Genomic DNA, 20,083 nt, shown 5'->3' with positions numbered 1-20,083 from the left:
TGGGTGAAAAGATCTGAAGTCACAAGAAAGCAAAGATGGGTACGGTATAGGAAGAGGATTAATGATAAGGAAAGCTGGTATGATAAAGGAATTTTAGAATTTTTTTATCAAAGAAACTTATGGGTAATGCTGAGATCCATGGTGTAAATATCTGTATGTATGGCTGGAGTGGAGAAAGTGATGGGACTTGAAATGACTGAGGAATTGGGAGGTCATGTGTATTTTAAAACTAATTACTCAGAAAGTTCTAGAATAAGTGCAGGAGTTGGAGAAGTGCTGAACTTCTTAAGGAGAGAAAGCACCTTGGGGGATATCAGATAACAACCAATATTACTGTTTCTACCATCACAATCTTTTTCACAATCCAATCATTTTTGACTACTCACACAGTTACCACCTCATCACCTCATTTAGCTGGACTATTAAAAATTCCTCTTAATTAGTATCCCTGTCTCATTTATTCTCACTCCAATCTATCCTCCATGATGCAGCCAAACTTATTTGGCTACTTAGATCTGACCATTGCATTCCTTTATTCAATAAACTCCCTTTTGCCTATACAATAAAATATAGTTAAGCTTAAAATTAAACTAAGACTTCTGGAACATCTTTTATAAACTTCTTTTGCTTTTAAAGTTCTTTGCAGTCAGACTACAACCTCTATTCCCATCCCTATTATACATTATTTCCCTTCTTGAACTCAGATAGCCTAGCCAAAATGATATTTTCTCCTTTGCTCCCACAAAGCACTACATCTCTTGTCTCTGTGGCTTTTGACTGACTCCTGTTTATAGAATACATTCCCTCCTGACCCCTACCAATCCCTTTTTGGGTTCAGTGTTCAGCTCAAGCCCCATATTAAAGTATTTCCTTATCCTCCCAACTGCTAATATCTTCCAATTCTAACTACTTTGCATTTATTGTGTATTGATTCTCTATGTACTTATATATATATTTGTTACCCATGGCAGAATGTAATATTTCCTTTTTTGTAGCCTAGTAGGGTGTCTGCTATATAGGAACTTAACAGAGATTCTTGTTAACTGGTTAAGTGGCTCTGTGCAAATATTACAGATATACTCTTAGTTATCTCTAATTTCATTCCCCACAGTGACAGTATCAAACCTTTCTCTCTTCAAGACCCTAACACTCTCAGTCTGCAAACTTAAAGCAAATGATTTAAGTTCCCTATTTCACTGCACAAACTAAGGTTTTCTGATGGTGACCCCATCAACCCCTTTTCTAAAAATTTTTCAGTATTATTACTCTTTTCTCATAAATTCCTGCATCAAAATAACTAGTATTTTTTCTCTTCCCAAGTTGATCTCATTTTTTCAAACTTCCTCTAAAAGAAAACTTTCTTATTCTAGGAAGGTTTCATTTCTCCCTCTCCATTGACTCCTTATGTGTTCACCAACATATTTTAATCTTCTCAATGCTATTAAAAAAAGTGTCTTCCTTTAATCCTTATTCCCTTGGCTGGCTATTATTTCTTCATTCTCTTCCCTTTTCTTGCAAAATTTCTTGAAAAAGTTGTTAATATTCAGACTCTCCCTTCACTCCACCTTAAACTATAAAAAGACAACATCCTACATAACTCTACTGGTGCTGACTCTACCAAGGAGTCATCTTATCCAACCAGCCTCTTTCAATCCTCATCCGGTCTTTGTCAACCATCATCAGATTTTGGCAACATGTGACATTTGACATTGTCTCCTTCTGGATACCACTGGTTTTACTGGCTTCTATGAAACCTCTCTACTGGTCCTCTTCCAACTTTATAACTATTTCTTCTCTGGCTTGTCATCCTTTATCCATCATGTTAAAATGGGTGCATGCCAAAGTTCTATTCTTAGTCCTTTTCTCCATCCTTGTAAATTGCATTTACATTTATAATATCCAAACTATCACCTTCATGGAGACAGCTTCCAAATGTAAGCTATCTAGTCCTAACTGTTCTTTTGCATTTCCTATCTACAACGGCTTACAAGTTACTTAAACCTGTGTGTCTCAATAACATCTCAAAATTTAACATGTCTAAAACTGAGCTTATATTTCCTCTAAACTTTCTTGGTGGTACCAGCATTTACCCAGTTTCTTGTCCAAAACTCTAAGGTTATCTTTGATTCTTTCCTGTCTGTCACGTCTCACCTCTAATTACCTCTAATCAATTACCAAATCCTTTTGCTATTATCTCAATGATACCTTTCATGAACCCCTCCTCTTTTACCCCACTGTAGCCAAACTAGTCCAAATCCTCATCACCAAATGGACTATATAACTACTTCCTACCTGGTCTTCCCATCTCCATTGGTTGCCTATTCCAGTCTAATCTTCATACAGTTCCCTTATCTGGTCATGTTATTCTGCTTTAATCTCTTCAGTGGCTTCCTCTGACTGACATGCAAGACAGTGTACAATATGGCATCACTGAACTTTCTGGACTTGAATTATTCCTCCACCCACACATGTCATGTTCCTGCTAACCCAGATAACTTACTATCCCCTCAAAACATGCTTTTCCCATCACCATACTCATTTTTAATTCAATAGTTGGAATGTACTTCTCAGACTTCCATTGTTGAATTTCTACCTATCTTTTAAAATTAAAATTGTCCCTTCCTTCAGGAAGATCTTCACTGATTCCCCCTAAGTCAGTTGTGAATTTTCTCATCTCAGATCTCAGCACTTCTTTTGTACCTCTCTAATGCATTTCTCATATAATTCTTTGTATTAGTGTTATCAGTATGTATGCCACACACACTACTAGACTGCAAGCTCTTCTATAAGGAAATGTCTAACTTATTCAAACTCTGTATCTCCTACAGTGCTTAGCACTTTGTATCTCCTACAGTGCTTAGCTCAGTGCTCTAAACACAGTAGGTACTTTTTATACTGAACATAGTAGGTACTTGTTAAATGGTTTTTATTACTCCCTCTTTTTATTCTTGCACTCCTAACTCATAAAATTACTATCTGTACTACTAACTCATTTGATCCCCAAATCACCATCTAAGAATTTTAGCATACTTTCGTGGCTTCCCTTTTGTTAAGGTAGTCTTAAATTTTATTTTTGTCTTCCAGAGTATCAGAAATCCTACCTAATTATGTCAACTATAAATTTAAATTGTATTTTCTCTTACAAATAAATACATTCAATTCAAATACCTTTTGCTAACATCTGGAACTTGCTCCAGATCAGCTGTGGGTTGTATTTCCTTATCTTTTTCACATTCTTCTGAAGGAGAAATGCAAGAAGGCTTCAGAGGAATTACTGGACTTGAGATTCCCTTTTGAGAAGATGCTTCTTTTTCAAATTCTTCAACAAGGGATGGCAAGCCACAGTTTATGTTCTAGAAATGACATTCACAATAATTAACTAATGCATAAGCATGATCTGAAGTGTCTAATACTCTTCTAAAGGCACACTATAACCAATACTTTATTTGGAGGGGAGTCACAACAAATCTTTGTCCTAGATAAAAAAATAATTCTGAAATTATACATTTTTCTTAGCTACTTTTATGGAAACTTGACTTAATATATTCCTCAAATAATGACTTTTTAAAAAACATCAAACAATAAGTTAGTGTCAGTTTAAAAAATAAATCTTCAGGAATATCTTATAATCAGTACAGATTCATCCTAAATTTCCTATACCTCATATCACAATACTATAGAAAGATAATTGACAGAATAAGAACCTTGAGGCAATATAAAATCCTGAAATACAGAATGTTTAGAGGCTTTCAGATATTGTCTTAAACCAACTCTCTCAGTTTTACAGATGATAAAACTGAGATTCAGAAAGAAATCAACTTCTCCAAAGTAATTTTTAACATTATTTCAGCTACAGCATATTCCCTAATGACTATACTGTATGCAAATTCACATTGAATTTAGTACCTAACAAATAATTTTCCACCTTCTAGAATCTGCATATCATTATCCTACTTTCAAAGTTTTAAATTTCATTGCGAGTAAGCTAATGTCCATAATGGAAATCTGATATGACTTTCTTTGAAAAAATAACTAAGTACATTTTTAATAAAGAAAAATGCACAAAACTTACATTGGGGAGAGGAAGAGAATTGAATTCACCATCAGTTTGAAGCAAACCTGCCTCTACTTTTCCAGTGACACTTATTTCCTTGGATGCCTTTTCCCGTGGGCTAATTTCACTTCTTCCAGTTGCTCTTCCTACATTGGGTCTTGGCTTCTGAAATCGTGCTCTCCTTACAGGCCCTTCTTTGAATGTACTTAATTTATTGCCATCTTGAAGACTGTCAAAAACATTGCAAAATGGTGTTTTAGTGGAAGCTAAAGTTAAAGATTTCTGCTAGAATATTTAGAAACCCCAGAAAGGGAATTTGAAAAGAAAAGAAATATTTCATCTTATGAGAAAACAGTAAATACCCACAACATTAAATACTTAAAGCTTATCTATGAAAATCAAAGGAGAAGCAACAAGATGGGATTAAGCTGTCGTTCTTTCAATAAATATTGCAAAAGCCAACGAGAAAAATGAAAACTAGTTTCAGCAAACGGGAATGGTCCAGTGATGTGCAGAAATTATGCAGTTTCTATTTCTCTGGTGCCAAGGAAATAAATACATGTGCCCATATGCAGGTTGGCCTCTAGGTTGGGAAGATAGGTGAAAGGGAAAGAGCAACACTTTTCCATTCTCTTGTTAATGTGCTTTGATGGAATGATATTAAAAATTTAAAGGAGAAAAACAAAGAAAGAATTGACAAAATGACATTAGTATTTAAAAGAGAAAAAGCAAAGAGAAAAAAAAATTTGAAGAGGTACAGGGTAATCCAAACTTGTGACAAGAGGATGGGTGGTGAAAAACTGACCCAGAAAAAAAAAGCAAAGGACTACCATTAGCACTATCTGGAGGTTTAAAGGTCTTTTGGTGGACCACATAGCTAGTCCTTTGATCAGTCTTGTAGCATGGGATTTGGATCAATTTTAACCAGTCTGGTTTTAAGAAGATTGTAAATTGATAAAATTGCAAATCCAAAGCACTGAAGGAGAAAACTAGGTAGAATATGACACACCCTCTCCAAATTTTGGAAGAAGAAATACTCAGAGTAAATAAAATACTGTATCCTATAATTCCATGGAAGTAGTTAGTTGTTAAAAGAATATGCAACAATAGGAAACAAAATTCTGTAACACAAGTGATTACAATGATGAATGCCAGGGGAAGTTATCCAAAGATATCACAAAGATTTAGTCACCTATTTCAGTGACTAAATTTGATTTTTTAAAATATACCTACTTTGCAACACTTTTTATAGTAGCAAAAAACTGGAAATGAAATAGGCAGATTGAGGAATGGTACTACAGAAAAGGCAAAAATAATTCTGAGAAGAATGATGAGATTTATAAGCTCTGATGCAAAAAAAATTAAGCAATACCAGAAAAGCAATATACATAATTATTACATCAATGTAAACAGAAAGAACAAAAACACCAACCGAATTACAAGACAAAGCTATGTCCTTGCAGTTAAGAAAATCTGCCACCAACCCAAAATTGCAGAAATGGAAGCCAAAAGAAAAGCAGAAAAGCAGGACAGCTTTGAAACTTACATGTTAAATTATATAACTAAAATGAAAAGGGATATATAATGTAGATTCTAAGTTTCATGTACAATTCTCTTTTTTTATTCTACTACATATAGACATGCTTAATTTTACTTGTTAAATTTAAAAAAATTTTAAATCAATAAAAAATGAATATGGGTATTAATTTTTACAAATACTTCAGATATGACTAATGCATTTAGATTCATTGAACTGTTTTCTTATTCTTTTTATAATTGCTAAGGATAAAAAAAGGAATACATTTGGAAAATAAATGTGATAGAAAATAATAAATTATTTAATTAAATTATGGTTATATGTTCTTAATATAATTAAATACTTATTGAAGTCTCCTTTTAAGAAAGTTATAACCCTCCCCCCATGGTAGGTAAAAAACCTCTATAAGGTGGATATAAAACCTCTATGAATTAAGTTATCTTTTTACACTGTTATGCATTAATAAGCATTATATGTAATAACTATTTAGAACTTTGTAACATTCCTATTCATGATGAGTTATTTGTTAATTAGCCTACTAAGAAAAGATTGTAGCTAGATATAGAGTTTATGAAGTAATATGACATTTCTAAGGGTTACTTTAAGATTGTCATGGAACTCTGAGTAGGTCAGAGGAAGAGAATTTTCCAGAATGCCTTAGGAAAGGCAGTTGGAAATAATGATGCCTCTTCTGGGACAGAGATTCAGAGGTTGGTTGTTTTGTCTTTTCCTTGGATCATCCTTGAGGAATTTGGTGGAGATTTATTTGGGAAAAAGCTGTGATAGTGGGAGATTTGGTGAAGAAACCATCGGTTGGAGAAAGTCTTAGTTGTTTTCCTGTGACATTTGCAGGAATGCAGTAGGGTCAATAGGTAACAGAAAAGAGAAACATCTTTGAACCTACTCATAGTAAATTTTCTGTTGCTGGAGAATTTGAAGGAGTTACAACAATTCTTTGAATAAATAAATAACAAAGAAATTACTTATAAATTAGATTCATTTTGTAAGATAGAATTAGAGGTATATAGACAGCTATAGGAAGTTAAGTCAGCCTTGACTTTGGTCAAGGAAGAAGAAAATTCTCCTGCGAGACAGATTTAGGATTGGGTTTATAGATAGAGAGATTTTAGATTAGGGTACATATATCAATAAGCAATATTATTCCTACCTGTTGACTTCTTTTCCTTTCCCTTAATCACTATAGTTAAAATAAAGAGGTTTTTTTGGTAAATTTAGTCTTCAGCAGATTTCCTTCAACTGCTAGATCAGCCATTTTCCCTCCAACTGACAATAACTGAATTCCCTTAACCTAATAGTCTACCAATATCTACCAATCTCTATAACCACTATTGATACCAACACAGATCAATAAGAGTTTATTTTCCCATAACAGTTGGTTGTTCAGATTCGTTGAACTGTTTTCTTACTCTTTTTAAAATTGCTAAGGATAAGAAGGAATACATTTGGAAAATAAATGTGATATAAAACAAAAAGAATTAATTAGAAGTCAACAGGGCTAAGGATAACAAAAAGATCTTTTTTGCTATGCTGGGGATAGAAAACCAAATAGAAAGTCCAAAAAAAAATGATACAGCCACTTTTTGGAGCAATATGGATGATAATGAGAATTAGAAATAATTTTTTTCTGGATTTTTTTTTCCCAATAAAACTGACCTTGATACAACAAAGTAGCAGAAATGGTTGCAAGGGACTTGAAACCCAAAATATGGGAGGAAGAATAAAAGAACACCTAACTATCTTCAATAAATTCAAATCATCAGACTCAGAAAGACTGTATTCATAACTCAAGGTCCTAAAAGGACCTGCAGAACTAATATCTATAAACTGTGAAGAACTATAAAGAACATGAGAACTTCTACAGGACTAAAGAAAAGCAAATGTTTTGTTATCAAAAAAGAACAAGAATGATAAAAGCTTTAAAATATGAACTGGTGAGCCTAACTCCAACTGCTAGCAAAATTTTTGAATTTTTGAACCTTAGCTTGGTGGCTCTTGAATTTAGCTATTTCATTCCTGGAAGTTATCATTTGAGGATTTCTTTCTGGAGGTGATCTATGAATTCTTTCCATTTCCATTTTATTTTCTTGTTTGAGGATCACTGGGCAGGTCTTTTTTTTTTAATAATTTCTTGTAATATGATGTCCAAGGTTTTTTCTTCATCATGGCTTTCAGGTAGTCCAATAATTCTCAAATTGTCTCTCCTAGATCTAATTTCTAGGTCAGTAGTTTTTTCTTTTTTTCCCTTTTCTTTTAAAACCTTGTCTTCCACCTAAGAATCAATATCATGCATTGGCTTCAAAGCAGAAGAACAATAAGGGCTAGGCAATGGAGGTTAAGCAACTTGCCCAGGGTCACACAGCTGGGAAGTGTTTGAGGCCAGATTTGAACCTAGGACCTCCCATTTCTAGGCCTGACTCTCAATCCACTGAGAAACCAGCTGTCTCGCAATGGTTTTTTCAATAAGATATTTCATGTTTTCCCCTGTTTTTTTTTATTCCTTTGATTCTATTTTATTGTTTCTTGGTTTCTCATGAAATCATTAGTTTCTAGATGGTCAATTCTCATTTTTAAGACCTGATTTTTCTCTGTCAGTTTTTGGTTCTCCTTTTTCAATTGACCCATTTCTTCCTGCATCACTTTCATTTCTCCTTGCATCACTCATTTCTCTTTCCCACTTTTCCTTTACCTCTCCTAATTAGTTTTTGAAGTCTTTTTTTTTTTTGAGCTCTACCAGAATCTGTGTCCAATCCATATTTTTTCTTTTGGACTTTTGTGTGTTTGCTTTGCTTTATTGTCCCCTTCTGTGTCTGTACCTTGCTCTTTGTCTCCATAAAAATTCTTTAGATTTAGGTGCTTTTTTTTGTTGGTTGCTCATTTTTCCTATCTAATTAGAGGTAGACTGTTTTCTGGGGAGTTGGGGTACTCTCTTAAACCTCAGTCCTTCCTTGATGCAATTCCAGCTTATTTTCTGGGTTTTTACCAGTTTCAGATCTAGGAGGATGATGTGTGCTACCAAAATTCTAAATAATATACAAGTAACTAGAAAGAGAATAGAACATTCCAGAGATGTTATGAATGCATCAAAAACAAATTATGCTAGACTAGCATCACCTTTTTAAAAAATGAGGATACTAGACCATTCAGATCATGGAAATGCAAAATATATAACACATCTATGATTTCAACATTGATAAAATATCCCTGAGGAAGAGATGTTAAAATATATAAAGGAGGAATTACTATTTAAGAAGTTTGAGAACTAGTTATACAACCAAGTTGAATAATTAATAACTGAAGGATGTAAAATAGGAAATAAATCATTAATGTCATGCCACAAGGCTTTTGTCTTTAGCCTTCTTCAACTGAATGATTTTATCACATAGGAAAGCATATGGATAACAAGATAATCAAATCTCTAGGTGACAGGAAATACAAATACAAAGAGAAGAATAGATATATCTTCTTTGCAGAGAGGCAGGGGACAATTGGTATATAACATTGTATAGTTTATTAGCACTGTATAGCCATTGTATAATATAGCATTGTATAGTTTTGTCAGGTAGGTTAATGTATTGGTTGGCCTAGCCAAACTGCTTTTTTTTCCTCTATTAAAATTCATTTTTTCAAGGAATATATCCCTGAATAAGTGAAGGGAATATACTTGAAAATGAAGACAATTTAGCATTTCTTTACTGGCTATCAAAACCCTTCCAAAAGTTGAATAATCTTCCCTCTTTGAATCCAAACAAAAATTCTGGTTCCTCTCTATAAATTGCTTTTGGGAAATGCTAAAACAGAATTTTCAACACTGTTCTATACCTTATACTCAACAAGGCATAATACTATACTGATAACATTAAAATCTAATCCTCACATAAGGGAATTTTTCACTCATACCACAAGCGCTTATTAAGCACACACTGCTTGCTAGATCCTGGAAATACAAAGACAAAAATGAATAAGTTCCTGTTGATGTACTTACCTCTGATTTTCCATAACAGCTTCTGGTTCATCTGTCTTGGATAACTGAGAAACTACATCCTCTTTTTCATGCTGTGGTCTACTGTTCCCAACATCAAGCTTGTTGAATGACTGATCTTCTGTTTGTATTTGGGTCTTAATAATAAAAAATAGCAAACATATGCTTCATGATAAATGTTACTCTAAGAAATACACTTGTTACTTGGATAATTCAAAAGTTTTTATCAGTTAGCTTAATTCCTCTATTGAAGTAATGCTCCCTCCACACAACAGTTTCTGTGACCAAAAACTCCACTGCCTGAAGGTGAACTTTCTTATGATGAGCCTTGCTAATTTAACTAAGCTGATGCCCATATTCCAAGTCAAGCATGTCACCAGACTTGTGACAGAAGCTTTTCCATTTTAAAAGAACCTGCTAGTATTTGTAATCTACTAAGAAAGCCTTTGAGAATAAATCAACTCTATATCTCAAAAAGGTGTCAAGAGTAGGACTTCAGTGGAGAAGGAAATATACTCTGGGGAAAAGGACTTCATTTGAAAATCCAGGCTATTGTACTTCTAGGGAAAGAAAGGAAAGGTATCCAATTTATAAATAAAATTCCAACATGATTCATTAAATTCTGTCCTTTCAATGTTTCTCTTAAACAACTGATAACATTTTATATTCCTGCATTTCCTTTTTCCTATTATTCTCACATCTCTAAGGACCCACTCTTTCTACCTTTTTGTTCATGCACAAAAAGCTACCAGCATGTTATCCTTCTATATCATCCCAGGGAGTGGAGTCAAGAGGGCAGCTTAGGAGCACCTAAAACCCAATCCTCTCCAACTATCCTTCCAAACCACTACTTATATCATGCTTCAATGAAAAAGAAATCAAAACCCAACAAGAAGTCACAAGAGTCTACTACTGAAAACAACTTCTGTATCATCCTCCTCAAAACTATCTTTCCAAAGCATTTGCTTTATCACATGTTTCGATGGGGACACAATTGGGGATGGAGACTCTAAATGATCACTCTAGTGCAAACATTAATAATCTAGAAATAGGACTTGATCAATGATACATGCAAAACCCAGTGGAATCACTCGTTCGCTTCAGGAGGGGGGATGGAGGAGGAGGGAAAGAACATGAATCATGTAACCATAGGAAAATATTCTAATAAAAATAAATAAATACATTTTTAATAAAAATAATCGCATCTTCAGAGAAAAAAAAATCTTTCCAAATACTTCTCCTTTCAGTATATTAATCAAAGTGATTAAATGTTATTATGCATATACTTAGCTGTTGCTATTATATTATTGAGGATCACATGATGAACCACAAGGAATTATTACAACATTCCAAATGGTAGCCTGAAAACCAAATATTTAATTCTGCTTATAAGGAAGTTATATTGATCCCTTTCATTTATTATTTCAAATATGCTAACATAAATGGTTTTGATGTGGTTTAAGAGGCTTAATACAAGCAATATTCCCTAAAATACAATTACAAAATATATTATCCAAAAAAACACAATTATTTTTTACTTGTTAAAAAATGGAAGATATGTCCCCTTCATTTTTATAATATTGTACTAACAATGATTACTGTATTTAGTCAGTTTTGTTCAATGATTACCATAATGACATCAACAGAAATGCAAATATAACATCCTTACATACGTTTCAGAGTTATTTCAAAGTTTGATGTCAATGACATGTATTAAATGCTACTATATATTAAAGAGAATAATAATCAAATTCATACCTATAAGATTGGTCAATATGACAATAAAGTGATAAATGTTAGAGAGGATGTGGCAAAATTGGGACATTGATGCACTGCTAGTGGAGTTGTGAAATGATCCAACCATTCTGGAGGGCAATTTGGAACTATGCCCAAAGAGCTATAAAACTATACCTACCCTTTGATCTAGTAATACCACTACTAGATCTGTATCCCAAAGAGATTTTAAAACGATGGAAAGGACCTACTTATACAAAAGTATTTAAAGCAGCTCTTTTTGTGCTTGCAAAGAATTGGAAATTATGGGGATGTCCATCAACTGGGGAATAGCTGAAGAAATTGTGGTAGATGATGGTGATGGAATACTATTGTGCTGTAAGGAATAATGAACAGGATGATTTCAGAAAGAGTTGGGAAGACCTACATAAACTGATACAGAGTGAAATAAGCAGAACAAGGAGTATATAATACACAGTAACAACAATATTTTGGAATGAACACCTGTGATGGACTAAGCTATTAACAGCAATATAATGATCCAGGACAGTTCTGGAGGAACTTGTAACAAAGAATAATATCCACCTCCAGAAAAAAGAACTGTTGGAGTCAGAATACAGATCAAAGCATGAATTTTTTTTATTTTTGGGGTTTTGGTTTTAAATGATTATTCTCTTACAAAAATGAAAAATATAGATATGTTTTATATGATACATATGTAACCCAGATCAAACTGCTCACCATATTTGCTACTGAGTACAAAAAAATATCAACTATAACAAAGAGCCACAATTTGTAATGTATTCCAAAAGGGAAAAAGAAAAAAAATTTAAACTGTTTTACCTTTTTAAATAATAATTTACTTATGTCAATATTAAAAATTTGTTTGCATTTCCTAAGTAAATACTGTTGAGGCAGGAGTAGACAGAAGGGAGCAACTGCAAAGCAAGAATTATTTAAATGAGCTGTAAAGAACATCCTGTAAAGGAATTAAAGATTGGCAACTACTATAAAGCAGTTTTCTTCAATATCTAGGTAAATTATTATAGTAAGTTAACCATCAGACCTATCCACTGAAATCTGTTACTTATTTACACTTGGGAAATCTGTTCTGTTACTTATAAGATTTTGCCTTGTTTGTAGCATGAGATTAACAAACTGTTAGATTTTATTTCGGATCCAAGACTTTTAAAAAATAATTAAAAAAAAAAAAGAAGATAATACTTACACCTTGGGGGACACTGGATTCCCTTTCATACTTCTCTCCTTTAGTTCCATTCTTGATTTCTGCTGCTACTACTTCCTTCTGGTCATTTGGTTTCCCTATATGTGGCTTTGGTTTCTGCATCTGACCCCTCATTAACCTTGGTGGCCTGAAAGTACTCGCCTTTTCAGTTTCTTGTAAACCATGTTTTTCACTGGGGGGGAAAAAGAGAATGATAAATTAAGGGATATCTTCTTCTTAAAACATAATCAGTTGTTTAGTGCATTTTACCATACTATCATACTACCATACTTACCATACTACCATTACATAACTAAAACTACTTAGAATTAAGTCACTTTGTGAAATATTTCCTTCAAAATTCTCTATAAATTTATTGAATTTTTCATTACTAGAAAATTTAAAGTTAGAAACATATATGCAACCTGATCCTTCTCATATTTTGGGGAATTTCACTCCTTTCAACTTTTGTTTTTTAAAAAATGGAGGGAAAAGAGAGAAAAGGAGAAAAAGACAGAGAAGAGAAGAGGACTAGGGCAAGGAATATATTTGTGGGTGGAAGTGCCCTGCTTGCCCAGAATATATCATGGATTAAATAGTACCAAAACACAAACACAACTGATGGTTTGTTTACAAAGTTTTTTATATCTCCCTGGATCCAATAAGCACACATAAATATGTCATTACTTCCTAGTTCCTGATCATCTGATACTCAAACTATAGAGTTAAATAGTTGAGAGGCAGCTAGTGGTACAGTAGATAAAGTGCTCAGTTTAGAGTCAGAAAGACCCAAATTCCAATCATTCTTCACTCACTACTTCACTTAGTTTTCACAACTGTTAAAAGAAGGATAATAAAATCTACCTCACAAAGTCATTGTGAGGATCAAATGAGAATATGTAAAGTACTTAGCACAGTATCTGACAAATAGTACAGGTATGACAAATGTTTATTCCCTATTCCACTGCACATCTACTGTTGGCTCCCCTTTGAAGCATGTGACACCATTTTTTTCTCATGTCAGGGATAACCTAATTTAGAGCTAGATAGATCATGCAAGTCATCTAGTCCAACTGTTCATTTTACAGATGAGGGGGCCCAGAAAAGTAACATGTGTTATAAGTAACAAATCCAAGGTTGGGAAATAATACATTCTACTGGCAATCACTGCCAAGAATGATATGAGAAAGATTTTATTTTTTTGGTCTCTTTTTTAAAGTAAAAATTCCTTTCTAAAATTCCCATGCTGATCCCAGGTTTTGGGACAAAAATCCACTACTTGACAAAAACTGCTGGGAAAATTGGAAGACAGTATAGGAAAGATTAGTCTTGGATGAACACCTCACACCCTACACCAAGAAAAACTCAGAATGGGTGAATGACCTGAACATAAAGAAGGAAACTATAAGTAAATTATGTGAACACAGAATAGTATACATGTCAGACCTTTGGGAAGGGAAAGGTTTTAAAACCAAACAAGACTTAGAAAGAGTCACAAATTGTAAAATAAATAATTTTGACTACATCAAATTAAAAAATTTTTGTACATGCAAAACCAATGTAACCAAAATCAGAAGGGAAATAACAAACTGAGAAACAATCTTCATAACAAAAACCTCTGACAAAGATCTAATTACTCAAATTTACAAAGATCTAAATCAAATGAAAAAAAAAATCAAGCCATTCTCCAATTGATAAATGGGCAAGGGACATGAACAGGCAGTTTTCAGCCAAAGAAATCAAAACTATTAATAAGCACATGAAGAAGTGTTCTAAATCTCTTATAATCAGAGAGATGCAAATCAAAACAACTCTGAGGTATCACCTCATACCTAGCAGATTGGCTAACATGACAGCAAAGGAAAGTAATGAATGTTGGAGGGGATGTGGCAAAGTTGGGACTTAAATTCATTGCTGGTGGAGTTGTGAATTGATCCAACCATTCTGGAGAGCAATTTGGAACTATACCCAAAGGGCGCTTTTTGACAAACCCAACACTGCTGGGTTTGTACCACAAAGAGATAATAAGGAAAAATATATGTACAAGAATATTCACAGCTGCGCTCTTTGTGGTGGCAAAAATTTGGAAAATGAGGGGATGCCCTTCAATTGGGAATGGCTGAACAAATTGTGGTATATGTTGGTGATGGAATACTATTGTGCTCAAAGGAATAATAAAGTGGAGGAATTCCATGAAAACTGGAACAACCTCCAGGAAGTGATACAGAGTGAAAGGAGCAGAACCAGGAGAATAATGTACACAGAGATTGATACACTGTGGTACAATCGAATGTAATGGACTCCTCCATTAGTGGTAATGTGTTGATCCTGAACAATCTGGAGGGATATAGAAGAAAAAACACTATCCACATTCAGAGGAAAAACTGTGGGAGTAAGAAAAACAACTGCTTAATGACATGGGTTGAAAGGGCTATGATTGGGGATGTAGACTCTAAATGAACATCCTAGTGCAAATACCAACAACATAGAAATGGGTTCTGATCAAGGACACATGCAATACCCAGTGGAATTGCACATCGGCTATGGGAGGAGTGGGGGTAGGGGAGGAGGAATAGAAAATGATTTATGTAACCAAGAAATAATGTTTGAAATTGACCAAATAAAAAAATAATGCCAATTAAATAAATAAAATTCTCATGCTGCTATTCTGGAACTGTAAACTGGTTTCATCATTCTAAAGAACAACTTGGAACTATGCTCAAAGGGCTAAAATAAATCCTCTGATCCTGTTATATGACTACTAGGTCTGTATCTCAAAGAGATTATAAATAAAGATCTATATGTTCAAAAATATTTCTAGCAGCTCTTTGTGTGACAAATAAGAATTGGAAATTGAAGGGATGGCCACCCTTAGAGATTTCTTGAGGAAGCTATGGAATATGATTGGGATGTGTGAATTTTAGATTTACTCCACCCTGCTTAGTCTTTAGAATTCTAGCAACCAGGAATGTATATACCCCCACTTAAGGATTAACTGTGAGGAGGATGGCCTATGCCTGGCATGTGCTAGCGAGTGAGAAATCAGAAACAACTGACAGACCCCCTGGGCTGTCCTAAGTCAAGCTTAAGCTACCATTGGTACATGTGAGATGCAGGAAGTGATGTAAAGAACTGCCTATATATTGTAACAAGGGAATCACTTTAAAAGACTGATATATATTAATTTAAGGTCGCCAAGGAATCAGCTATGTAATTCCTAAATGAAAAACTCAAGTCAGCCGTCAGCCTTTTTTGGAGTTTAATTACAATAGGAGTAAGAAAGGAATTAGAGATAGGAGAGAGAGAGAAAGGGGAGAGAAGGGAATAGGGCTTAAATACCCCTTCTGTTTAGGCTGGGCCAAAAGGCCCAAGCCCTTAGATAGCTGGAGCAAAGAAAAAAGACCAGTCCCTATTACTCACGTGTCCAAAATGGAGAAACAGTCTCAGGGGCCCCCACCTTCAGCTTCCTTCAGAGCAAGCCTTTTCAGAGCCCAGGAACCACACCGACCAAAACCTCAACCACCTCCAGTCTCCAGACCCTCCTATCTTTAAGGACACCATCCAAGTTGCCTCCCCTCAGTCCTCACATCTACCAATCACTCTTCATCAATTTCCCTCTGCCAATGGAGGCTCTAGCTTAACCCAGGAACGTCCAGAGGTTTCTGGCCTTTGCACATGTCTGTTGAAGGTCATATTTTCAAATGATTAAATCTTTACTCCTTTGCTACAGCCCTTTCTAAATCCTGTTAACTTGAGTATGGTAGAGATTGGAATAATTAAATTTTGATCTAGGCTGCAGCCCTTACTCAATCCTATTAGGATTGAATAGGGTGGAGATTTATTCCAAGTATCTCCATTGTATCAATTCTAAAATCAATCAAGACTCAAAGAAATTCCTGTTCTATGCTTAAGCATAGGTCAAAGTCCTTTCCATTGTTCAGCAAAGGGTTTCTGTCCTAAAGTAATCTTAAGAAGGGAAGAGAAGGAACCTCCCATGCCAATGGGATTCCCATTCCAATAGACTATCAGTAAGAAATTTTCCAAGTATGAAATATCCCAATGGTGAAATTTCCAACATTTATAAGTCTAAGGAATTTTGAGGTTTACAATATTTCGCATCACTTCCTCTCTTGGTGACACTGGGCTCTCGCGGCAGCGTTGGGAGCTTGCTTGGGGACATTGGGCACTCTGAGCAGCATTTTGGCATGCTTGCGGGTTTGGGTTCTGTAGCGTGGTTTAGGTGAGGTGAATTCCCTAAGCGACCTTGGTGAGTAGTTGGCCTGCTGATTCCTCCTTTCCTTGACCTCCTGAAAAGGCAGTATCCTCCAAGAAAGCCCCTCAAATTGGAGGAGACATGGCTGGAAGCCGAGCTATAGATTTAATCTTCTGAGAAGGCCCCTTGACTGAGGCCTCTGAACTTCCCTTTGCTTAGGCTAGACTGGAGAAACCTTATACCCTTTCCTCTCTTTCTTCTTTTTAATTTCTTCCTTCTATTGTAATTAAACCACCATAAAAATCCCAAACTGACTTGAGTATTTTATTGGGATTGAATTTAAAAATCCCTGGTGACCACTAAAATAATATATTCAGTCAACAACCCTAATTTTACACTTATAGTCAGAATACTACTGTACTATAGAAATGATGAGCAGGATGGTTTCAGAACAACCTGGGAAGACTTTTATGGTCTGATACAAAGTAAAGTGAGCAGAAACAGAAGAACACTGTACATGGTAACAGCAATACTATAAAGATGATCAACTGTGAAAGACTTAACTACTCTGATGAATACAATGATCCAAGACAATTCAGGACTCATGATGAAAAATATTCCCCTCCAGAGAGATATCTGATAAACTCTGAATATAGACTAGAATATTTATTTACAGCAAAATGGTTAATGTTGAAATAATGCATGCATGATATCCTATAGATATTTAGTATTGTATTTCTTATCTTCTCAAGTGAGAGAGGGGTAGAGGAAGAGAAAATTTTTAAAGTAAATTTAAAAAAATTAAAAATCAACATGTCAATAAAATTCCCAGGCTGTTATCCTTTTCATTTGCTAAACATATATTTGTTCAGTGCTGTTTGACAATGATAATAAGAAAAGAACTTCCTAACAACTTATAGGAATAACTGTCAGAAACTACCATTTTTATACTTATAAGCATATCAATGATCAATTAAGTTAGATATATTTACACCTTAAAAAAGGTCTTCAATACAACCAGTAAAAATTAAAAATCAAAAATTAGAAAGACATGCATTTCTGGACAAGACAATGAGAAAATTTGTTTTTAAAAATTATTTGTCCTAATACTTACTGAAATTCATCTTCAGGTTCTTGATTCTCTGTCTCTTTGACTTCCTTTCCAGTACTAACAGGAGGGTAACATTCATCTTTTTCCATGAGATTCTGGAAAATTGTAAAATGTGAGGCTACTTATAAATGATAAGTTTTTAAAAGTTAAATTTAGTGGCTGAATGGAAGAAATGGAAGAAAGTACAATTAGTCCCAATGTAATGTATCTAAAAATATGATTATTATAATATAGGATAGCAACTACTTTAAACAAATACACCAGAACTTATTAATCCAAATGGAACTGTCCTTCAAAAGTGTCACAAAGGGTCTGTTCAATCAACAATTATTGAACACCTAACATATGTTCAGGCAATTTATGAAACACTAAGGATACAAATTCAAAAATAGAATGATCTCTAATCTCAAAGAGCTTACACTCTAAGAAGGAAGATATAAGTACATCTATAAGCATATCCAACAGAATAAATACAAGATAATTAAATACAAAATAGTTTCAAATAGAAGGTGCTGTTTTGAGCTGAGTTCCAAAGTTAAGGGACTATGAGGTAAAGGTGAAAAGGAAGTGCATTCCAGGCACAGGGGAAAACCATTCCAGAAGCACTGAGACAGGAGATCTTATGCCCTGACTGAGGAAAAAAGAGAATCTGGCTAGCCTGCAGAATGAAAGGAAGAAGTTAGAATCAGGATGGCAAGACAAATTGGAAGAAAATTGTAAAAGGCTTTAAAGACCAAAATGAAGAGTTTTATTTGTTCAAGAGTTAATAAGGAACAATTAATTTTAGTGAGTTAAGTGAACACAGTTAGATACATAACTAAGAAAATCACTTTGGAAGCTATGTAGGGAATAAATTGAAGTACAGTTGAACTTGAGAGGATCAATTATTGAGAGTTGTGTGAGTTGAGAAAATGGATTGGATGTTGTAGCAAGGGAATTTAACACAAGATATCCTGAAAAGAGTCTATGAGAATCTAGGAATAACACCTAAATATCATGTTCCTTATCACCCACAAGTGGAACATGTGAATAGGGAATTCAAGACTATGGTGGGGAAAATTTGTGCTGAAACTCATCTAAAATGGCTAGATATTCTTCCCATAGCTTTGTTTTACCTACGTACAAGACCAAGAGCAGATTTACATATATCATCTTATGAAATGCTCTTTGGCCATGCGCCATTGCAGACAAAAACTTGTAAGACAGTGTATTCATCTCTCCTAGCAGGAGATTGTCAACTTGCTTCATATTTAAGTGAATTACAACAATGGCTTACAGAACTGCATGATATGGGAGTATTGATCCAATCTAGTCCATTGAATTATTCTCTTCATAATTTTCAACCAGATGATATGGTATATGTGAAAAATTTTGCAAAAACATCAGCAACTCAAGAGAGTTGGGTAGATCCTTATACAATTGTGTTAGTTTCAACATCTTCAGTGAAAGTATTAGGTAGAGATGCTTGATATTATTGTTCATATATTAAATTAGCTCATGGAATTAATAATAATGAAAATGTACAAATTACTGAAGAAGAAGAGATCATGAAAAGATGATATTCAGCAGTCAAATAGAGTCTGCAGTCAAAAAGATCAGTTAGGAGAGGACCATTTCAGTGGAAGAGGACACCTGGATGTTAGAGGAAATTACAGATGTAGAGGAGGATTCAGAAAATTGATGGACATTGTAAAAGACTAAAAGACTTATAAATATTAAGCAGATAAAGACTTTGAAGGGAATTTTCAATGAAGAGAATCAAGTGATTAATGTACTAATGGATTTAAGAACTTTGGGTAACATAATATGAAATAACATAATATATATTCACAAATACATTTTACTACCATGGATTCAGGAGAGGAAGAATTCTTCAAACAAGTGAGAAGAGAAAGAATAATCTGAAGTTTTGGTAAGTATATTGCACACAACAATAACACAACAGTAACACTAATAAAACAACATAAAGCATGAATAACAAAATAACAAAAACACATATACATAAAAACATAAACATGGTTAGGATACATTAATTTACTAGTTGAATGAGTGAAACAATATGTAGCTAGATAGTAACAATGTTATAATTATTATGAAGTAGTTAATCAATAACAAAAATTAATTAGCTACTTAGTTTCATATAGGAATATAGGTAGACAGAAGATTTTATCAAAATAGGGCTTTAGTTAAGATTAGAATTTAAGATTGA

The 20,083-nt window shown here is 34.1% G+C and overlaps 1 protein-coding gene and 1 long non-coding RNA gene across 3 annotated transcripts in view; one reads left to right on the top strand and one right to left on the bottom strand.

Annotated features, from left to right (window-relative positions):
* The window catches only part of BDP1 (B double prime 1, subunit of RNA polymerase III transcription initiation factor IIIB), a 105,582-nt gene that overhangs the window by 32,519 nt on the left and 52,980 nt on the right, over positions 1–20,083 (bottom strand). For both annotated transcript variants that reach the window (XM_007486499.3, XM_056824730.1), the window contains exons 14-18: positions 17,878–17,969; positions 12,554–12,743; positions 9,595–9,728; positions 4,073–4,283; positions 3,169–3,353 (exon numbers count right to left, since the gene is read on the bottom strand). In XM_007486499.3, the coding sequence (XP_007486561.1) occupies positions 3,169–3,353; positions 4,073–4,283; positions 9,595–9,728; positions 12,554–12,743; positions 17,878–17,969 (812 nt within the window). The remainder of the gene's footprint in view (positions 1–3,168; positions 3,354–4,072; positions 4,284–9,594; positions 9,729–12,553; positions 12,744–17,877; positions 17,970–20,083) is intronic.
* On the top strand, positions 6,141–10,211 carry LOC103097565 (uncharacterized). Its single transcript, XR_463854.3, has 2 exons — positions 6,141–6,301; positions 9,614–10,211. It is a non-coding gene; the product is annotated as an uncharacterized LOC103097565 (long non-coding RNA).

The sequence above is a fragment of the Monodelphis domestica genome, chromosome 3 (assembly GCF_027887165.1).
Source record: "Monodelphis domestica isolate mMonDom1 chromosome 3, mMonDom1.pri, whole genome shotgun sequence".
Taxonomy (NCBI): domain Eukaryota; kingdom Metazoa; phylum Chordata; class Mammalia; order Didelphimorphia; family Didelphidae; genus Monodelphis; species Monodelphis domestica.
Note: the sequence above shows the minus strand (reverse complement) of the source record. Positions and strands in the feature narration are given on the sequence as shown.